The 20,504-nt window shown below is 35.4% G+C and overlaps 1 protein-coding gene across 6 annotated transcripts in view; it reads right to left on the bottom strand.

Annotated features, from left to right (window-relative positions):
* Window positions 1–20,504, bottom strand: part of LOC123684381 (neurobeachin) — a 372,530-nt gene that overhangs the window by 222,194 nt on the left and 129,832 nt on the right. For all 6 annotated transcript variants that reach the window (XM_045623617.1, XM_045623619.1, XM_045623620.1 and 3 more), the window contains exon 3: window positions 7,847–7,973. In XM_045623617.1, coding sequence (XP_045479573.1) covers window positions 7,847–7,973 — 127 coding nt within the window. The remainder of the gene's footprint in view (window positions 1–7,846; window positions 7,974–20,504) is intronic.

Genomic DNA, 20,504 nt, shown 5'->3' with positions numbered 1-20,504 from the left:
AGGAGAATTATTTTTCTGATTCTGATGATCAAGAAATCGAAAATTTTAATAGGTTTGAGATAAATTTCAATGAACATATAAATATAGATGAATTTGAGATAGTCGTGAACCATTTAGATTCAAACAAAGAATCAGAAATAGAGAAATTGATAGAGAAATATAAATCAGTATTTGCAAAAGATAAATATGACGTTGGTACTGTAAGACATTACGAAGCTCATATTGATTTGATAGTGGATAAATACTGTTACAAACGTCCATATAGATGTACGAATGAAGATAGGAAGGAAATAGAAAATCAAGTATCAAAACTATTAGAAAAAAATTTGATCGAAGAATCTTATAGTCCCTTTGCTGCTCCAGTAACTCTGGCATATAAGAAAGAAGATGGAAAAAAAACAAGGTTATGTATAGATTTCAGAGAATTAAACAAAATTGTTGTTCCCCAATCACAACCCTTTCCATTGATCGAAGATTTAATGATCAAAACTGTAAATTGTAAATATTTTTCTACTCTCGACATTAATTCAGCATTTTGGTCAATTCCTTTGAAAATACAAGATAGATACAAAACTGCATTTGTAACACAAGAAGGCCATTTTCAATGGACATGTCTTCCATTTGGATTGAGGACATCTCCAGCCATTTTCCAGAGGATATTGAGTAACATTATTAGAAAATACAAACTATCCGATTTTGCAGTAAATTTCATAGATGACATATTGATTTTTTCGAGAAGCTTTGAAGAACATTTATCACATCTATCAATATTGTTGGAAAAAATTCAAATAGAAGGATTCAGACTAAAATTTTCAAAATGTACATTTGCGAATAGTTATGCCAAATATTTAGGTCACATTATAGAAAATAATTCAATCCGGCCACTGAAAGATAATTTAGCAGCTGTGAAAAATTTTCCAGTTCCAGTTACAAAAAAAAATATACGTCAGTTCTTAGGAAAGATAAATTTTTATAATAAATTTGTACCAAAGAGTTCCCTAATCCTAGACCCTTTACACAATTTATTACGGAAAGATGTAAAATTTATATGGTCTACAGAATGCCAGGAATCATTTGATAAAATAAAGTTATTACTGTGTTCTGAACCAATCCTAAAGATCTTCGACTCTGAACTGCCAATATACATTTACACAGATGCTAGTATCAAAGGAGTGGGGGCGGTTCTAAAACAAAAAGATGAGAACGGATGCAGCAGACCAGTTGCTTATTTTTCAAAAAAATTAAATGAAGCACAAAAAAAGAAGAAGGCAATATATCTCGAATGTTTGGCAATAAAAGAAGCTGTGAAATATTGGCAACATTGGCTGATGGGAAAAGAATTCGTGGTCTACTCAGATCATAAACCATTAGAAAACATGAACATTAAATCTAGAACAGATGATGAACTAGGAGATTTAACATATTATTTATCCCAATATAATTTTAAAGTCAAATATAACCCAGGAAAGACGAACCAAGAAGCTGATAGTTTGAGCAGAAATCCTGTTTTGGAACCAAATGAAAATGATGATGATTTTTTGAAAGTAGTCAATTTAATAAATCTTGAAGATATAAAAAGAGACCAACATAGCAATTTGAATTTACAAAATGGAAAATTCATATTAGAAAATGGAATTTATTTCAAGCGGAATAAGAAAAGAAAAAAAATTATGCTGTCAGAAAAATTTAGTATAACTTTAATTAAAAATGTACATGATCTCTACTGTCACATTGGACGAACTCAGATGCAAAATAAAATAACACCATTTTATTCAGCAAATAATATCATCAGGAACATAAAACTAATTTGTGATGAATGTGAAATCTGTATTAAAAACAAATCGAGGAGAAAACCAAAATATGGGTTAATGTCACAATTAGGTCCAGCAACTCGGCCATTTGAAATTGTGTCTATTGACACCATTGGAGGATTTGGAGGTTTGCGATCAAAAAAAAAATATTTGCATCTTTTGGTTGATCATTTCACTAGATATGCCTTCATTTTAACATCGAGAAATCAAAGCTCTGATGATTTCATTAAATTGTTAAAAAATGTGATACAAACTTACAATATTGATATGGTATTAACAGACCAATACCCTGGAATAAATTCGAAAGAATTCAAGAAGTTTCTGATGAAAGAAAACATAAAATTGATATTTACTGCTGTGGATGCACCATTTTCAAATGGACTCAATGAAAGACTGAATCAAACTATAGTAAATAAAATAAGATGTAAAATTAATGAAAGTAAAAAAAAAATTGCATGGTCTACTATTGCACAGAAATGTGTAGAAAAATATAATGAAACAGAGCATACAGTCACAAAGTTTGCTCCAAAATATCTCTTGGAGGGTGAAAATGTAAATATTCTACCTAATGAATTAAAATCGACAAGTACCAAGGAAATTCTTGAAAGAGATAGAAAAATAGCTTTTGAAAACACAAAAAAATCACATGAATATAATAAGAGAATATTCGACTCACACAGGAAGGAATATGAATTCAAAGAGGGAGACATAGTCTACGTAGAAAATGGAAATCGATTGAATAGGAAGAAATTGGACGAATTGAGAATTGGCCCATTTGAAATTCTGAAGAAGATTTCCGGTTCAATCTATGAAGTGGATACTGGACACAGAAAGGCAGAATCAAATTTTTATCATATAACGAAATTATCTCCAGTATTTGTCAGTGAATGATCTATTATGCACATTATCAATTGTAAATTTTCTCTCTTTGAGGAGGGGAGATGTAAAGAAAACCACATTTTATTAGGGTTTCCTTTAGTTTTCTAGTTACCTGGAATGTCAATAACTGACATTTCAGAATTGTCAAAAAGATAATCTGTTTTATTTCATAATTGTGATAGAGGCTTTTAATGTAGTTTCCCTCATTTATTGCAGGTTTGTTTTTATATTGTTGATGTAATTGTTGCTAATAAAATCCCTCATTTATTGCAGAGAAACACAATTAAGTCTATATCCAAATAAATAGGACTTATTATATGAATATCTAAATATAAATATTTTTGAGAGGTAAGGCTTGATATCTGTTTAATCTGGGATTTGGTCCCATAGAAATACTCGAAGCTAATAACGGCGAACCCCCTCAAAATTTAAGGCTAGGACCGCCCTTGATTTGTCGTCATGGAAAGTTATTTGCATCAAATATTTTCATGTGAGCAAGGGCCAAACGGTATGTTCTAGGAAAAAAAATCATATAGAATTCCACCCTAGAATCAGCATAGTATAGATAGATAGATAGATAGATATCTTTATTTCAAATATTCCCTGATAATACATAAAGAAGAAATGAAATAGTGTCAATAATACATAACTTAACTCTACTCAAATAAACTCAACCTATAACTAAATATTTTACAATTTCCGTTCAAAATAATCATTTAAACCATACACCTCAAGATCTATCAAGAACTTCTTAGTTTTTGATTTGAATTGTCTATAATTCTGTATATATTTAATATTTTGGGGCAAATTATTGAAAATTCGTATGCACATATAAGAAGGGCACTTTTCGGATATAGTCAACCTGTGCATGGGAACATTGATATTGGCTGTTCTTGTATTGTAGGTGAAATTTGTATTATTCTGAAGGAATTCAGCTTTATTACTATGAAGATACAACAAACATTCATGCAAGTAAAGACCATATACAGTTAATATTCCCAAGGACTTGAATTTTCCCCTACACGATTCCCTGTATCTTAAGTTCAAAAGTATTCTTACTACTCTCTTTTGAATAATAAATACCGACTGTACTGAGGCACTAATTCCCCAAAAAATTATTCCGTATCTAATCAAAGATTCAAAGTTAGCAAAATATAGAATTTTTTTAATTTTTTCATTCACATATTTGTTTAATATTCTTTGTGCATAACAGAATATATTAAGTTTTTTCACCAAGTTGTTTATATGTGGAGTCCATTTTAAAAACTCATCTATGACAATTCCGAGGAATTTGGTGCTTTCTGTTGTGTTTACGGTGAAGTTGTTAAAATTTATTGTGTACGGTTTAGGTTTTATATTACTTGCACGAAATATTACAATATTGGTTTTAGTGGTATTCATTACAAAATTATTTTTGAAAAACCACTGTTCTGCCCAGTCGTAAATTATGGCACATTTCTGCTCTAACTGATTGGAGTTCATACCTGCTACTAGTAGATTGGTATCATCTGCATAGTTGGTTATGTCAGAATCTTCAATCTCATCTGCCGAAAAAAACAAGTCATTGATCATTATCAAAAATAGGAGTGATGCTAAAACACCTCCTTGTGGAACTCCAACCTCATTTTTCAACCAATCTGAAGACACAGTAGTATTGTTTTTACTAACTTTTACGCATTGCCATATATCTGATAGAAAAGAGACAAACCAGTTCAGAGCATTTCTCACAATTCCATATTTCTCTAACTTATGTATTAAGAGTTCTCTATTAACGCAGTCGAAAGCTTTAGATAGATCTATAAAAATTCCAGCAGCTATTTTGTCTTGTTCTAGGTACTTCAGAATATTGTTTATGAACTGTGCGACCGCAGTCTGAACCGATCTGCCTCTCAAATATCCATGTTGCGACCGAGTGAATCGTCTGAAATCAGCTAACGATACAAGGTTTCCGAAAAAAATCTTTTATTTTCTAGAGGGATACCCAGTGAAGGATCTACCGGCATAGTGACGGGGTCCAAGGGGCGGAGCCCCTTCGGCGAGCAGAGCGAGTGTTTATGATAAAATAAACTACATTATTATTATATTTCCGAAAATTTTCTTCCTTGACATCGAAATTACCGGAACGGAATCGAACTGCGCGTGATTGGCTGCTATAGTGTCAGGACCATAAACATTATTTACATTTTCAGTTGCCTGGATTGCATTTTCTCCTTTATCGAAGAAAAACTATAAAATATAGTGTATTTTCTCTTTGCAAGTGTCCATCTTCTACGAGCGTTCAAACTAAACGGAGTCAACTGATCACTAAACTGTCGGAAAGTTTTTATATTACCAAATCTCATTCTTTTAACGCTGTCTATTGGAAATCAATCGAATTTATATAACGCGAGATACAGATAACTGAAGCGACCTATTGGAAAAATAATTAATTTCTTTTTACTACTCTCTCACATGGAATACCTCCTTCAAAATAACCATCAAAAACCATACAAAATTGAAAACGACTGAACGTGAAGGAATAAAAACTTCACCAGAATAAAGACCGCACAATTACGACCCCTCAGAAGCGTTTTCAAGAAATTACCCTAATCCTGGCTAAGGAACTGAAATTGGGTCAAATCCCCAGTGATTCTGAGGTGGTAAACTGTTGGAGGGAATGTCCGTCTGAACTTTGCGGAGGAACTGCCACAGTGCTAATATTTACAGCTACAATTCCGGTTGGGAAATTCGTGGGAATTAATCTATGGAACACTAGGAAAGTTTCAAGTTCCATGGGGGGACTTTGTAATTTATAACTCGATAATACCTCTCAGGTAGAATCGATAGTTTTCAGGGAAAGAACTGGATTGGAGTTGCAGCTTCATTGGCCAGGGGTTATGCTGGTTTCCTAGGATAGTAGGATACTGGGGCTATGCAGTCCTGATTTTATATTACATTATTAATGCTTCAGTGAGCTTTCGGGCCAAGCTCAAGCTAATTTATATTTGTCAGGAAGAACAAGAGAGAAATCTATGACTACCTGTCGAGATTCCTCAATTGCAATTTTTGTTAAGTAAAGGGTGTTTTTTTTAGAGCTATGGAACTTTAAATTGCAATTAAAAAACGATGGATTATTCAATTGACATGAATTTTATTTATCCGCAAGATATTCTTGTGGCATTACATTTTAAATATGATTTCTGGCATATGACCGCCACGGCTGGCTTGGAAGTAGTTCGATCTGGACGTCCAATTCTCGATGACTTTTTCCAACATTTGTGGCCGTATATCGGCAATAACACGGCGAATGTTGTCTTCCAAATGGTCAAGGGTTTGTGGCTTATCCGCATAGACCAATGACTTTATATAGCCCCACATAAAGTAGTCTAGCGGTGTTGAATCACAAGATCTTGAAGGCCAATTCACAGGTTTTTCTGGATGTAACGGTGTTTCGACATACACTTGAGGATTAGCTTCACTCCAAATGCGGCAGTTTTGTTTGTTGACGTAGCCATTCAACCAGAAGTGCTCTTCATTGCTAATGGACGTAGTGCGCGATACGTATTCCGCACAGATTCATTATTTTCGAAATAAAATAGCACTATTTGCAAGCGTTGTTCAGGCGTGAGTCTATTCATGATGAATTGACAAACCAAACTGAGAATAAATCACTTGACAGCTGTTAAATCGGTCGCCATATTGAACAGTAATGCCAACTTAAAGTTATATAGATACCTCGAAAAAAAACACCCGTTACAAGTTGGTAAATTCGATAAATTTTTGAACGATAAGGCACTGATGAGGAAAAATTGTATAAAAAATACAAAATTTCGTATTTCGTGTCTTTATGTTAATTCAGTTCTGCCCGGTTTGAAACCAATGAAATTGGGGGCAAAATTTGATAAAACCACATTTCTTACTCTCATAGATGTGAATCGAACTTGTACACTCTTAAGAAATGTTTGGTTTATCGCACTAGCCGCAAATCATTTTATCTTCAGTTTACATGAGCGCAATTTCCTCGCGAAAATTTCGTGTGACTTTCGCGAGTAAATGCAGGCACATTTACAAAGCTATGTCGCTTACAAGTCAAATTATTTTTATACTTGTTGTAATGTTTTATTGAGTGAAGCTCCATATCCTTGAACTTGTATACGTCATATAACGCTCTTTCATAACACAATGTGTCATTTTAAATGTGAAATATCGCGCAACTCAAAGTTAGCAATGTTTAGCTTTCGATTGAAGATCTGGGGTTTTACTTTAGGATTTCCAAATTATTCCTAAGGATGTTATATGTGTTTCAACAGAAAGTGTAGGGAACGAAGAGAGCTGTAGATAATCCGATATACATATATTTTAAAACTTGAACAGAAAATTTTTCGCCATGACATAATAAATTTAAATTGAACAGTAATTGTTGAGCAAGTAACAATCCCAAACAATATATTACTCGAATTGAATTCGAACCAAGTACGCATTTAAGGTGTAATTCAATTGAAACTTTAACCAACCCCATATTTGATTGCGAATTAAGCTACACAGAACTTGCAGTTATAATGAATGCGGAGCGTAGGATTCTACAAGTTTTAATCTCCATTTATGGCCATTTATCTTCACTTGAGTGCTGCTAGAACATAATGGAGTGAGTTCCGTTATATTCCCTACACGCCCTGAAAGTTGAATCGTTGCGGTATTTTCTCTTGGATGAACAGAGTCTGATATAAAAATCAGTAGGTATTCATCTTTTGCCTGGGATTGCCGGATTTTGGGTGAGCTAAAAATCAGACCGTCGGTCCTTCAGAAACTTTTGTCAGAAACATAAAGAGCTATTTGCATGAAATTTGGTACAAAATCAGTTGATATTTTAGAATATGAAATCTTTTCAGTCGATAACAAAGCATAATCAGATTCTGGAAACAGATGTCTTCTTCGTCGGGTTACCCACTTCTGAATTTTTTATTATTACTGCCACTTCCTCATCCTCATAGAAATACAACCATTCATTCAATTCAGCGAATCAAATCAATAGGACGAAGAAGGATAACAATAAGAGTGCATTCAACACGATGTCTTCAGAAATCCCTTGTATACTCTCCTTTAAATGAACCTGTAGATTCTATGTGAAGGAATTTGGGGAATTTCGATTCCATTAAGGCGTTAATTCATACACTTACCGGCAACCACGACGTCCGCATTCCTGAGTCTTTTGAGAACATGTTCTATCAGGCCCACGTCAGTGCAGGCTTGTAGATTCCGGACGCTTTTCCTCAAGATGGCGATGAAAACGCTCCATATTTCGGCCTGAAAGGAAAAAAAAACAAATTGAGTATGTTGCAGTGCAGGGTTTTCCAATAAAAGGTTTCATTTCATAACGAGTATATATCGAGAGAAATCAATGGATTCAAATTTTCCCTTTCCTTTGTTAAGAGAAAGGTATGCCATTAACGATGGAAAACGATCAGGCCAAATAGCATCTACGACTATGGTTGCAGTGCCATATCCATATATTTTTTTTTCGCAAAATTGTTATCGATTCGTTACATGTGTCGCACGTAGTACCGTCTTGTTGAAGATTTACCTTTGAGAGAACAATAAAAATAATTATTACTTTCGAGCAATAAGGCATGTGTAGATAAAATCTCAGTATTATCAATACATTTTTCTATTACTATTGCCACATGAGAAATAGACGACTCAGAAGTGCTTTAGTTTAGCGAGATTTCCACCAATTCTTGTAATGGAATTGAGTCAGTCGTCAAAGCGAATATCTTCTATTTTTAGTAATGGCGCAGTTTTTAAAATGAAACCTCAAATATTTTTTATTGGTAAAGCCCGGTAATTACTAAGTGAAGAATACATAATATAATAATGGATTAGAACAGTCATTCGAAGACAATCAAATAACCTAATGGTTGAGACGAGAGAAATATAATTTACGATGATTAGGATCATAAGGATAATAATTATTGAAGTGATAAAGCCAGAGCTGGAAGACTAATGATATCACAATCCTTAACCACATTATAAAGAGAAGACCATCTTCGTTTTACGACAAGGATATTAGATTTTACGATGATTACAGTGGGATCCTTCATAAGTTACGTTATGAATTATACCAAATACATTTTAATCAATATCGCGGTGGAACATAATTTTATTGAAGGATCTTATTTTTTCCGGTCTTTTTCATTCAAACCCCAAAACTCTGCAATAAACCCCTAATTACAGAGCTAGAAACCTTGGAGTGATTTTTGAAGTTACGGTTATATTTAGTAAAGAAGATTTTGATTAGATATTTCTCAGAGGAAATAACGAATCCTGAGCACAATTCCAATTTCCACCAAATAAATATTTATTCTATTTTGGCTCGAACGTGGTAACCTAAGCCTCCTCCTATTTAAAAATTAACGTTAATACAGAATAATCCCTGCCAACGCCGACAAAATCAATTCTTTCTTCAGATTGCAGCATCGTAAAAGCGCAGTAAGAGCACATGAATGCAGCAGAGTTGATTTTCAACAGGGGATATCGAATTCTACTCGTCGTGCAGGAAAGAGCTCATCTCATGAATGTTTAAAACCTTCGGAATCGGAATCCTCGACGAGTTAATACAGAGGATTTCGCATGTCACCTTTCGTGACACACATCACTTTACCCTCCTGACACACACATTATCCTGGTTATCTTCGTCATGAGGGAGTGTTGAATTTGATTCAACACACAATGGTTGTTATCGAAGAGCACGTGGAAGCTTGACTTACGTCTTATACCGGGTGTTTCATTGGGAAACGGAAATACCTCACAGGTGCATAGGTGGCACCAAGGCGGTTCTGGAGATACCCCATTTATTGGGTCTTACTGTCTTCGTAGCCGAGATACAGGGTGTTTTATGAATTTTGCCCGTTTCTTTCTGAGGCCATATCAAACGAACCACCCGGTATATTTCCTTCATACTTGGCAAATATGAATCCTAATTGAGAGCTCAAACGTATCATGCAATAACCGCCTTGAAATTCCAGGTCCGGGTTAACAAAAAATTATAAATCATTTGAATCCTCGAAATAACACCCTGTAAATCGGAATTTTGAAAATCTGTTTTAATATTTGGAAACACCACTAAAAACTAAATTTAGACGTGTACTCCAAATTTTCGCGCAGACAGTTTTACTGCACAAATTTTCAACGTAAAAGTGATGTTTTTGAGAACTTGGATACCTGAAAGTGGGGTGAAGTGACTTTTAACAATGAATTATCAAAAATATTGAATCCATAATTATTTCAAGATTACTTTGTAATTCATTTTCACATTGGTTTTACTTTTTATAGCTGTATACCATTTCAGTTTTTATTTTTGAGTGACTCTCTCGTCGTTTCTCATTACTGCACAAATTTTCAACGTAAACGTGAAGTTTTTAAGAATTTGGTTTGCTGGAAGTGGTTTAAAGTAACTTTTAGTGATAAATCTATAAGTGAGTTATTGAGAGCATAGCCTTTTTTTGTGTGTAAAGTCTATTGTTTCTTTTAGCAGAGCTGTTTTTCACTACTACGAATAATCATAAAATTTCGTATTCAATCAAGTATAGGTTGACAACCATCACTTTGACAGAAGACCATTGTTGTTTAGGATAATTCAGATTGATTAATTATTTTGTTGTTATATTTTTCTGTTCATAATTGTTTCAAAATATACGATATCAACCTAATGCAACTCAATTCTCAATAAATAGAAACTCAAATAGTATACAGCTAGAAAAAGGAAAACCAATGTGAAAATGAATTACAAAGTAATGTTGAAATAATTATGGATCCAATATTTTTGATAATTCATTGTCAAAAGTCACTGCAAACCACTTTCAGGTATCCAAGTTCTTAAAAACTTCACTTTTACGTTGAAAATTTGTGCAGTTAAACTGTCTGCGCGAAAATTCGAAGTACACGTCTCAGTTCAGTTTTTAGTGGTGTTTCCGAATATTAAAACAGATTTTCAAAATTCCGATGTACAGGGTGTTGTTACAAGGAATCAAACGATTCATAATTTTTTCTTAACCCGGACCTGGATTTTCAAGGTGGTTATTGCATGATACGTTTGGGCTCTCCATTATGAACATATTTGCCAAATATGAAGAAAATATACCGGGTGGTTCGTTTGATATGAACTCAGAAAGAAACGGGCAAAATTCATAAAACACTGTATCTCGGCTACGAAGACAGTAAGACCCAATAAATGGGGTATCTCCAGAACCGCCTTGGTGCCACCTATGCACCTGTGAAGTATTTTCGTTTCCCAATGAAACACCCTGTATAAGAATCCAGGTATGTAGGTATACAAAATCATAACCTAAATGGGACCATCTAGAGCAAAAATGACAAGAATAAGACCGACCCCCTTGAAATCGTCTCGAAGCCCCAGGAAACTTCCAAACCCTAGATTTCGAGTATACGGGGTGTTGCGGATTGAGATTGGTGGAAATTAACGACGAAGAAAATAGTCGTGAAAATTCAATATCCAGAGTCGACCGTCCCTATACCAGGTAACAAAAGCCCTGCTGCCACTTCTTGCGTGCCGCAAATACCGCAAACTCGCATTTTCCATCAATCTGAACCATCTGGCTCCCTTCGGAACCCCAAACCGAAAAAAATTTTATCGGGAAAACTTCGAAACAAAGCGATTACAGACTGGAATCCAGACCAGACCTGAATTATGCGAAAATCAGCGACCTGAGAAGTTATTCCATTGTCGGTTCATCGATCTGTTCAGTCAAGGAGAAACGTCCGCGGGTTCAATCGAATCAGATTAGAGGGATGCTTTGTGCAAGAGTTGGGATGGGTGTGTAGGGGGGTTAGTCGAAGGAGAGTCCTGAATGCACGAAATTGAGAGGCTAACTAGATATTCCGGGGACTTCCCGATCCCCATATGGTGTATGGATTGGATGGTTCTGGCTGAAAGTTGCAATAAAGTATGAAACTTGAGAATGGGAGGAAAAATTTCGCGAAATTGAGTTATGAGTTTTTCCACGTCTTCGTCGTTTTTAGGATGCTGTGATCTATAAACTTTCAATGGAGATGTTCGACATTCCTATAGAGAAATGATTTCATCAACTTGATTTCTTGGAAACAATTCAATCCAATGCAATTCATTCTTTATGTTACCAGTTACAAGTTTAGTATAAGATGCGCAACTAAGTTTCAGCTGTTTTTTTCTTATGAAAATGCACCTATTTTGAAAAACGGTTACAAATGAAACATTCGAAGTATTTCCTACTGTTAGCTACAACTTTTTTTCATATTTCTGCTAGAGCTCGAATTCCGTTACAATAACCTTCTGAGGTTATCCACTACTCAAGAAATTTTTTGGTGTCTTCCCGTGAGTGGCACTGCTTATGAGTCAAACCATGTTCCATCGACCAGGACAAGTAAAAGTCTGAAGGTGCAATATCTGGGGAATAGGGTATGTGGAGTAAGACCGAAGGTAGGACTTTCTATTCGGGCTTTTCCAGATAGGTTTTAATGGGTCTGCATCAATTGAAGTCGATACCCTTTCCTAGTAATGGTTTCACTCATAACAACGACCTGGTCCCACCAAATACACAACATACTTCCCATGACTTTCTTTTCGTTGGGTTGCCGTTACAGGCAAAAAAAACGACGTCAACATCCTTCGAATCATAAAGAATCCAACTTCCCAGTTTTTGAATCATACCCAACGCATGGAGTCGCTTGGAAAAAGCCTGGCAGGCAACTCCTAATTCTTAGGAAAGATCTTCTTGCGTTTGTCACGGATCCTCATCGAGCAGTTGACTCTGCATGCCCGAGAGGAGGCGTTGCTGGCTTCGCGTCACTCTCTAGCGAGACATCGGTGGGTACATAAAGAATCCCCGAATTCACCTCTCCAAGATGGTGTGAAAGGGTGTGTCTTGGACAGAGATCACTTGATAGCCCAAGTGATGAGTCCAACAGCGATCTCGGGACGAAACAACGTAATTCCTACTTTATATGGCTCGAGAAAGCCTCGCCTAACCTCCAATCCAACATCTCCAGAGGTCGGGAGGTCACGCACAAAGTCGTCAACATCGAAATCATGGTCTTTAAAGCGAGGAAACCAATAACAGCAGTTTTTTCTCATAGAGCAGCATTTCCGTAAACTTTTTGGAGCTCTCAATACGCTTCAGCCATCGTTTTCTTTGAATGGAAGAATAAGGTAATCAACACTTCCCGCAAAATGAGATATATTCACTCAACCCGGAGTATATGAAGCCAAAATAAAATCACTAATGTGTTTGTTTTCCATAATATGTCCAAGCTTGGTTCATGACGTTTCGGATATATCAAAATAGTCCAGTACTTACTACGCAATCTAATAAAAAATGCACAGCTGAAGAAAGCTTGTATGCTATCAGAATATGTAGGCATCTCTTATTTTCGTTTATTTCTCCAATTCAGAAACACCTTGTAACGGGTGTTTTTTCTCGAGGTATATAACTTTAAGTTGGCACTACTGTTGAAGATGGCGACCGATTTAACAACTGTTAAGTGATTTATTTTCAGTTTGGTTTGGCAATTCATCATGAATAGACTCACGACTCAACAATGCTTGCAAATAGTGCAATTTTATTTCGAAAATAATGGTTCTTTGCGGAATACGTATCGCGCACTACGTCCATTTTATCGTCGACAAAATCGTCCAACAAACTACGTCAACAAACAAAACTACCGCATTTGGAGTGGAGCTAATCCTCAAGTGTATGTCGAAACACCGTTACATCCAGAAAAACTGATTGTTTGGTGCGCTCTATGGGCTGGTGGAATCATTGGTCCGTATTTCTTCAAAAACGATGATGGCCAGAACGTTACAGTCAATGGTAATCGGTATAGAGCCATGATTACTAACTTTTTCATTCCTGAATTGAACAACCATGATGTCCAGGAGCTGTGGTTCCAAAAGACGGTGCAACATGTCACACAGCTCGTGCCACAATCGATTTATTGAAAGACACGTTTGGTGTCCGCCTAATTTCACGTTTTGGACATGTGAATTGGCCTCCAATATTTTGTGATTTAACACTGCTAGACTACTTTCTGTGGGGCTATGTAAAATCATTGGTCTACGCGGATAAGCTACAAACCCTTGACCATTTGGAAGATAACATTCGCCGTGTTATTGCCGATATACGGCCACAAATGTTGGAAAAAGTAATCGAAAATTGGACGTCCAGATTGGACTACATCCGAGCCAGCCGTGGCGGTCATACGCCAGAAATCATATTTAAAATGTAATGCCACAAGATTATCTTGCGGATAAATAAAATTCATGTCAATCGAATAATCCATCGTTGTTTTATTGCAATTTAAAGTTCTATAGCTCTAAAAAAAACACCCTTCATTAGAGAACTGAAGGGTAACTTGACTTGATAAATCATGATTTTTTTTAGATGAGGCGTCATTAGAAGGTTCGTTACTCCTTAGAATTTTTGGCTAGTTAATAGTTGGTTGAAAAAATCGTTCGAGTAGCACGATTTCTTTCAGTGTGTTTTTGACTTTTATATTAATAGTACAAACTTCTTCTTTTTTCTGACCGATTTGGCTGCTTTTCCATAATAATCCTTGTTTTCCAGCAATTCATTCTGAACTACATAACCTAAACAAAAAGATACGTTTCGGATGTATAGAAAAGTTTGATACGAAAGTTTGTTATTCTCCATAAATGTCCAACCTGCCATCGAATGTGTTTTTTCACCGTGAAATATGCGCCATTGATTTGCTGAAGGGTATAGTATTTCATTCAGGCTTCAAAACTCGCACCTTTTAATTTATTGTTCGCAACCAGAGGAAGTTGAGTGAGTCGATCCCTTTCATTTCAGGGAACGAGCGCTTTTAATTTCGCAGCGTCAGGAACTTTGATGTTGAACGAGGCATATTTCATTGCGAAATCCTAGTAGGCTGAATGAAAAAAATGAGGAGAGCACTGACGTTGAGTCGGGAGCTCTCGCATGCTTGTTCATGTTCGTTAACAGATAATTTTTTTAACGGAATATCGCATGTAGATTTTTGCTTCGATGTACTTACTTATTAATTATTCTACAATTCATATTCTAAGTGAATCTTTCGTGGTCTGTGGCATGCCATAGAATACTTCATCACCATATCATTTATCACTTTTCGGAACAATTTTCTTGAGAAAACGAAAAAGTATATGAAAATGATTAATGTATTCTTGACAAATCCGACTTTCCCCCTTTTGATATATAGCCATTATATAGGCTTTTCCAATGAGAGGTTTCATTTTGAATAGTCCGCTATCAGGGCTGCTGTCATCTTTTGATAACTGACAAGTAAACAACTAAAAATGGAACTCAGATTAATATCCATAGGCGTACAACCTTGCTTCCGCCGTTTTTTCCGCAATTCGAGGTTTTATTGTAAAAAACTGATTATACATTCATGATTCCCTCATCTTTCGGGCAGCAAACGAATACCGCGTTGAAAAAACTGGTCATCTTTTGAAGCAATACACGAATCGATCCAATTTTTTAATTCTTCATAAGTCTGGAAGTGCTGATCAGCCAGGCCGTGTGCTATTGATCGAAATAAGTGACAATTCACAATACGATGCAGAATTCCCTTCAGTCTCTGCCTTGCAAGCAGCTGCTCACAAGGAAACAAGCGCGCCGTTCAACATTTCTCGGCTTCAACACGTACGGCACCCAATTTCCTTGTTTCTGAATCATTCCATTGACTTTCAGGCGTTTTGAAATGGCTTGGTGCGTCACTACCAATGATTCTGCCAATTCTTTTTGCTTTTGACACAAGTCTTGATCAAGTAATACCTCTAATTCCGCGTCTTCGAAAACCTTCTCTCTTCCACCGTCATGATGGTCTTCGAGTTCAAAATCACCGTTCTTGAAGCGTTGAAATCACTTTTGGCACGTCCTTTCACTTATAGCGATCTCACCATAGGTATTTTAGAGCATTCGATGAACCGCAGTCGCAGATTTCTTCATATTAAAGCAGAAAATCAAACCCTCCCGCAAATGACAAGAATTTGGCTGGTAAGCTGACATGTTCAATCGGGAATATGATGCAGACACAAATCGACTTAAATTCCGATGGCTTCATTTTCACAAATACCTAAACTTATTGTATGATATCTACGATTTATTTATTTCGACTACCACTTTCCGCTACAGCCATCTAATGCAAAATGGCGGAAACAAAGTTGTATACCTAATAATTTTTTCGAATTGAAGAAAAAAAACCCATGATTATCAAGTTTAGATTAATATATCAACTATCTCGCATGACATCAATATGTCATTATAAAAGCCAAAATTCTCGGAATCCTAATCCTCTTCAGTCAAAACCAGAAGATTGCAATTCATATTCAAATTACGTCAATTCTAAAATAGAACACATTTTCGAAACATCCCACCGATAGACACCACACGTCGACCAACCAATTCGGAAATGAACAATACAATCACGTGCACATATATATTGCCTCGATAAATATTGGATACCACCGAAAACAATATCCTAATGAAGATATATGATGGACACGTATATAACCCATCAATAATATCTCAATTCTGAAATGAACTTCATCCGATATTCTGTTCAATTGGTCCATTGATATTCATATGAAAACCATATTATTCCTGGAAATGATGAACGCCAAACAATGATGTTTCAAGTTGAAGCGTTAGAATTATTAGATCTTTATGTAATATCGATAAATCATAATATGTTGAAAACATCACTATTCGTATTCAAGGTACAGAAAACCAAAGTTTATTTTCAGGAAAGGGAATATGTATTTCAGAATAAGAAAGTATAATTCAGGGAAAAAAGTTGTATTTCAGAATAGATGATTTAATTTCAGAAAAACGAAATTAAAATTCTGATTACGAAGTTGGAATTCAGAAAAACAAAGTTGTTATTCAGAATATTGAATTTAATATCAGAAACAGCAAATTATATTTCAGAAAAAGAAAATTGTATTTCAGAGGTTGTCAATTCAATTTCAGATATTATGATATGTAATTCAGAACAGTAGAGAATGAGAGGTACTAGTACAATGTGCAACACAGGTATTACATACATGTGGCTATTCATTTTAATTGATTCTGAAATACATGTAACCAATTTTGAATCACAATTTTATATTTCTGAAATACATATTGCTACTCTGAAATACATATTGCTACTCTGAAATACATATTGCTACTCTGAAATACAATGCACCGTTTCTGAATATAAAGTTCTTCTCTGAATTTCAAATTTCCCATTCTGAATATAACTTCAACAATTTCGATCTTCTGAAATTCAATTTGCTTTTCTCAATCACATCTAACGCTATCTGAATAACAATTGGAAAAGGTGTTATAGTAATTCTGTATTGATATTGAACTGAGTTAAGTAATTACTACAATGTTCAGCTTGACTCATATTCCGTGCAATTCATATACCACTGAAATCCGCAAGGATTTGACAGTTCTAATGAAACGTTGTAAAAAATGTATTTGCCAAGTGTATGAGAGGGCGAAGATACAACAGAATCCGAGCGACGGTCTCATAGGGACATAAACCAAGCGTGAAACGCAGATGAGTGTCGTAAATAAATGAGAAAGGGGCGCGCCACTGAAATTTTCAACTCGATGAAAATAAGGACGAACCACGACTAAAACGAAAAAGCATTATTTTGTCATCATCGAAATGGATGCTGTGTGAATAGAATCAGAGGAAATGGACAATAACTCAGCGTAGTAGTTCTTGATTAAATTTTCCAACAATATGGAGGGGAATCCGTTCGACAAAAAAAAAAACTGAAGTCATAGAAGTGATGAACAGCGATTCCCAATCTCTGAAAATTAAAAGTTGCTTCATTGGTATTCAATACAATTCTTTCGATTAATTCGATAAAGTAGATATGGAAAATGCCTGCAGTTCAGAGATTAGTCCATTATTTCAGAAATTATATGTTGTACACTGGAATTTTCCAAAAATTTCGATAATTCTCTCGAGACTGCCAATACTCCTTGAAGCAAGATACGGACTTGAAACCTCAATATGTTCAAGATGGCAATGTCATCTACAAAAAACGTTTCTATTTGAGGGAGCTGTGACCAATATTTTAGGAGATATAACGATTATTGTGTAGAAATTCAATTTTTACAGTTTTTCAATATAAAGCAATGTATTATACCCATGCCAATACCGTTCGAAAGTTTAATTCAATTTTGCATGATATTTGACGGAAAATTGGGAAAGGACGTAATAAAAAAAATATCAATGGATTGTTTTTTAAATCATCCATGATGATATTTTCGGAGTTTCCAATTCAGCAATTCGCAATGAACTATGAACTCGAATAAACAATATTTTTCAATTAGTCCAGTTGGTGAAATACAGAATTTATATGAGGAATGTAAACATAGTGGAAAATATGGATGTTGAATAATATTATTTGTTGCATTAAATATTCGAACAGAAGGTGAGAGTTTGTCAACAAAGAACGACATGAAAAAAAAACAATAAGATATATCTAACTTTATTTGGAAAAGAGAGCGTTATATTATAACTCAAATTCTATTATTTGAAAGCGAAGACAGAAGAAAAATTATGATTCTGTTCAAAGTAACGATATTTCCATTTCATCTTGTTCAAGAAGTCACATACCTACCTAAATAAAGTTTTATACACAAAAAAAAAATTGTATTGAAAAAAAAAATGATCTCTGCGTACTATGAAAGGAGTTGAGGAAAACATCATCATATTTCATATTCTCCTGATGATTATTTGATGTTGATTCCAAGATTGTCGCAAATTACAATGTTTGAGTGACAAAAAACCCAATTCTAGTACAAAAACATCGTATGCTAGCCGAATAAATCAACGTAGTCACACAGTTCCAATTTCCAAATAGAGAGATTCCAAGCATTATTGGCGACAACTCCATCAAAGAGCCACACTCCATATCTTCTACATTCCCAGAAAAGGCTTTCAGAGCAACGTCAATGAAACCTGTCGAGCACTAACAAAAAAATTCCATCGGCCCACTTCGGGCTCGAATAGACTACACGAAAATGAACGTGGAAATAAACAAGACCGAGGAAATTTTTGCGCAACAAAAATACGTTAACAATAACACTTCGAGTAATGTATTGCCACACTGGAAGAGTATGACGCGAAGTGAAACGTACTTCTCTGTTTACTTTCTGAAGCGTTTGCCAGCTCCAGCTATTTGCTTAATAAAATGTGTACCTCGAAAGTGATTCCATCTACCGCAAACCATGAATAAAACATTCGTTCCGTAGAAAACACACCGTGATTACCCCATTGTAACTTTTAACATGTTCATCTACTCCTATTGAGTTCTATTTTCATTATTCAACTGCTTTTGAGCAATTAATAGTATCCTTCAAGAAACAGCGTGAGTTATAATAACTCACTACTAACGGGTGTTTTTTTCGAGGTATATAACTTTAAGTTGGCATTACTGTTCAAGATGGAGACCGATTCAACAGCTGTCAAGTGGATTATTCTCAGTTTGGTTTGGCAATTTATCATGAATGGACTCACGCCTGAACAACGCTTGCGAATAGTGCAATTTCATTTCGAAAATAATGGTTCTGTGCGGAATACGTATCGCGCACTACATCCATTTTATTTTGTTTAGCGATGAAGCGCACTTCTGGTTGAATGGCTACGTCAACAAACAAAACTGCCGCATTTGGAGTGAAGCTAATCCTCAAGTGTATGTCGAAACACCGTTACATCCAGAAAAACTGACTGTTTGGTGCGCTTTATGGGCTGGTGGAATCATTGGTACGTACTTCTTCAAAAACGATGATGGCCAGAACGTAACAGTCAATGGTGATCGGTATAGAGCCATGATTACTAACTTTTTCATTCCTGAATTGAACAACCATGATGTCCAAAAGCTGTGGTTCCAAGTTCCAACAAGGCGCAACATGTCACGTTTGATGCCGCCTAATTTCACGTTTTGGACCTGTGAATTGGCCTCCAAGATCTTGTGATTTAACACCGCTATACTACTTTCTGTGCGGCTATGTAAAGTCATTGGTCTATGCGGATAAGCCACAAACCCTTGACCATTTGGAAGACAACATTCGCCGTGTTATTGCCGATATACGGCCACAAATGTTGGAAAAAGTCATCGTAAATTGGACTTCATCCGAGCCAGCCGTGGCGGTCATATGCCAGAAATCATATTTAAAATGTAATGCCACAAGATTATCTTGGGGATAAATAAAATTCATGTCAATCGAATGATCCATCGTTGTTTTATTGCAATTCAAAGTTCTATAGCTCTAAAAAAAACCCCCTTTATAACTCACTATAATAAATCTGAAAAGTTGAATCTGTGCTTCTATACTTCTCTGCTTCTATTCGATTGGTCGAAAGGGAATATTCCATTATTGTTCTGAGGGAAGGAATGTAACTTTGATAATTTTGACGTTTTCAAATTAAGTTGATATCTAAATATTGAGAATGTTTTGCTGAAAAAGATTAATTCAGATAGTGAAGATTTCCGTGGCAACTGCTAATGGTTGTATCTTATTGGTTTTCCGCCGTGCGATTCACTTTACATATGCTACCGCATTGGTAGTTAATCGTGCTTTCTGTTTACGGTAAAGTAAATCGCGCAGTTTTCCGTTGCACAGTACTTAAAATAGGCAATTACGTAGATGGCGAGTAGGGGGAGTAGAAACAGATAATTATTGCATATTTAATGTTTTATTGATTAATTCCTGGTTCCTTTTAATCATATTAGTATCCCCAAAATGGTTACGAATCTCAACCCTCCAGAGTTTT

This window comes from Harmonia axyridis, chromosome 7 (assembly GCF_914767665.1).
Source record: "Harmonia axyridis chromosome 7, icHarAxyr1.1, whole genome shotgun sequence".
NCBI lineage: Eukaryota > Metazoa > Arthropoda > Insecta > Coleoptera > Coccinellidae > Harmonia > Harmonia axyridis.
This window is presented reverse-complemented; position numbering and strand designations above follow the sequence as displayed.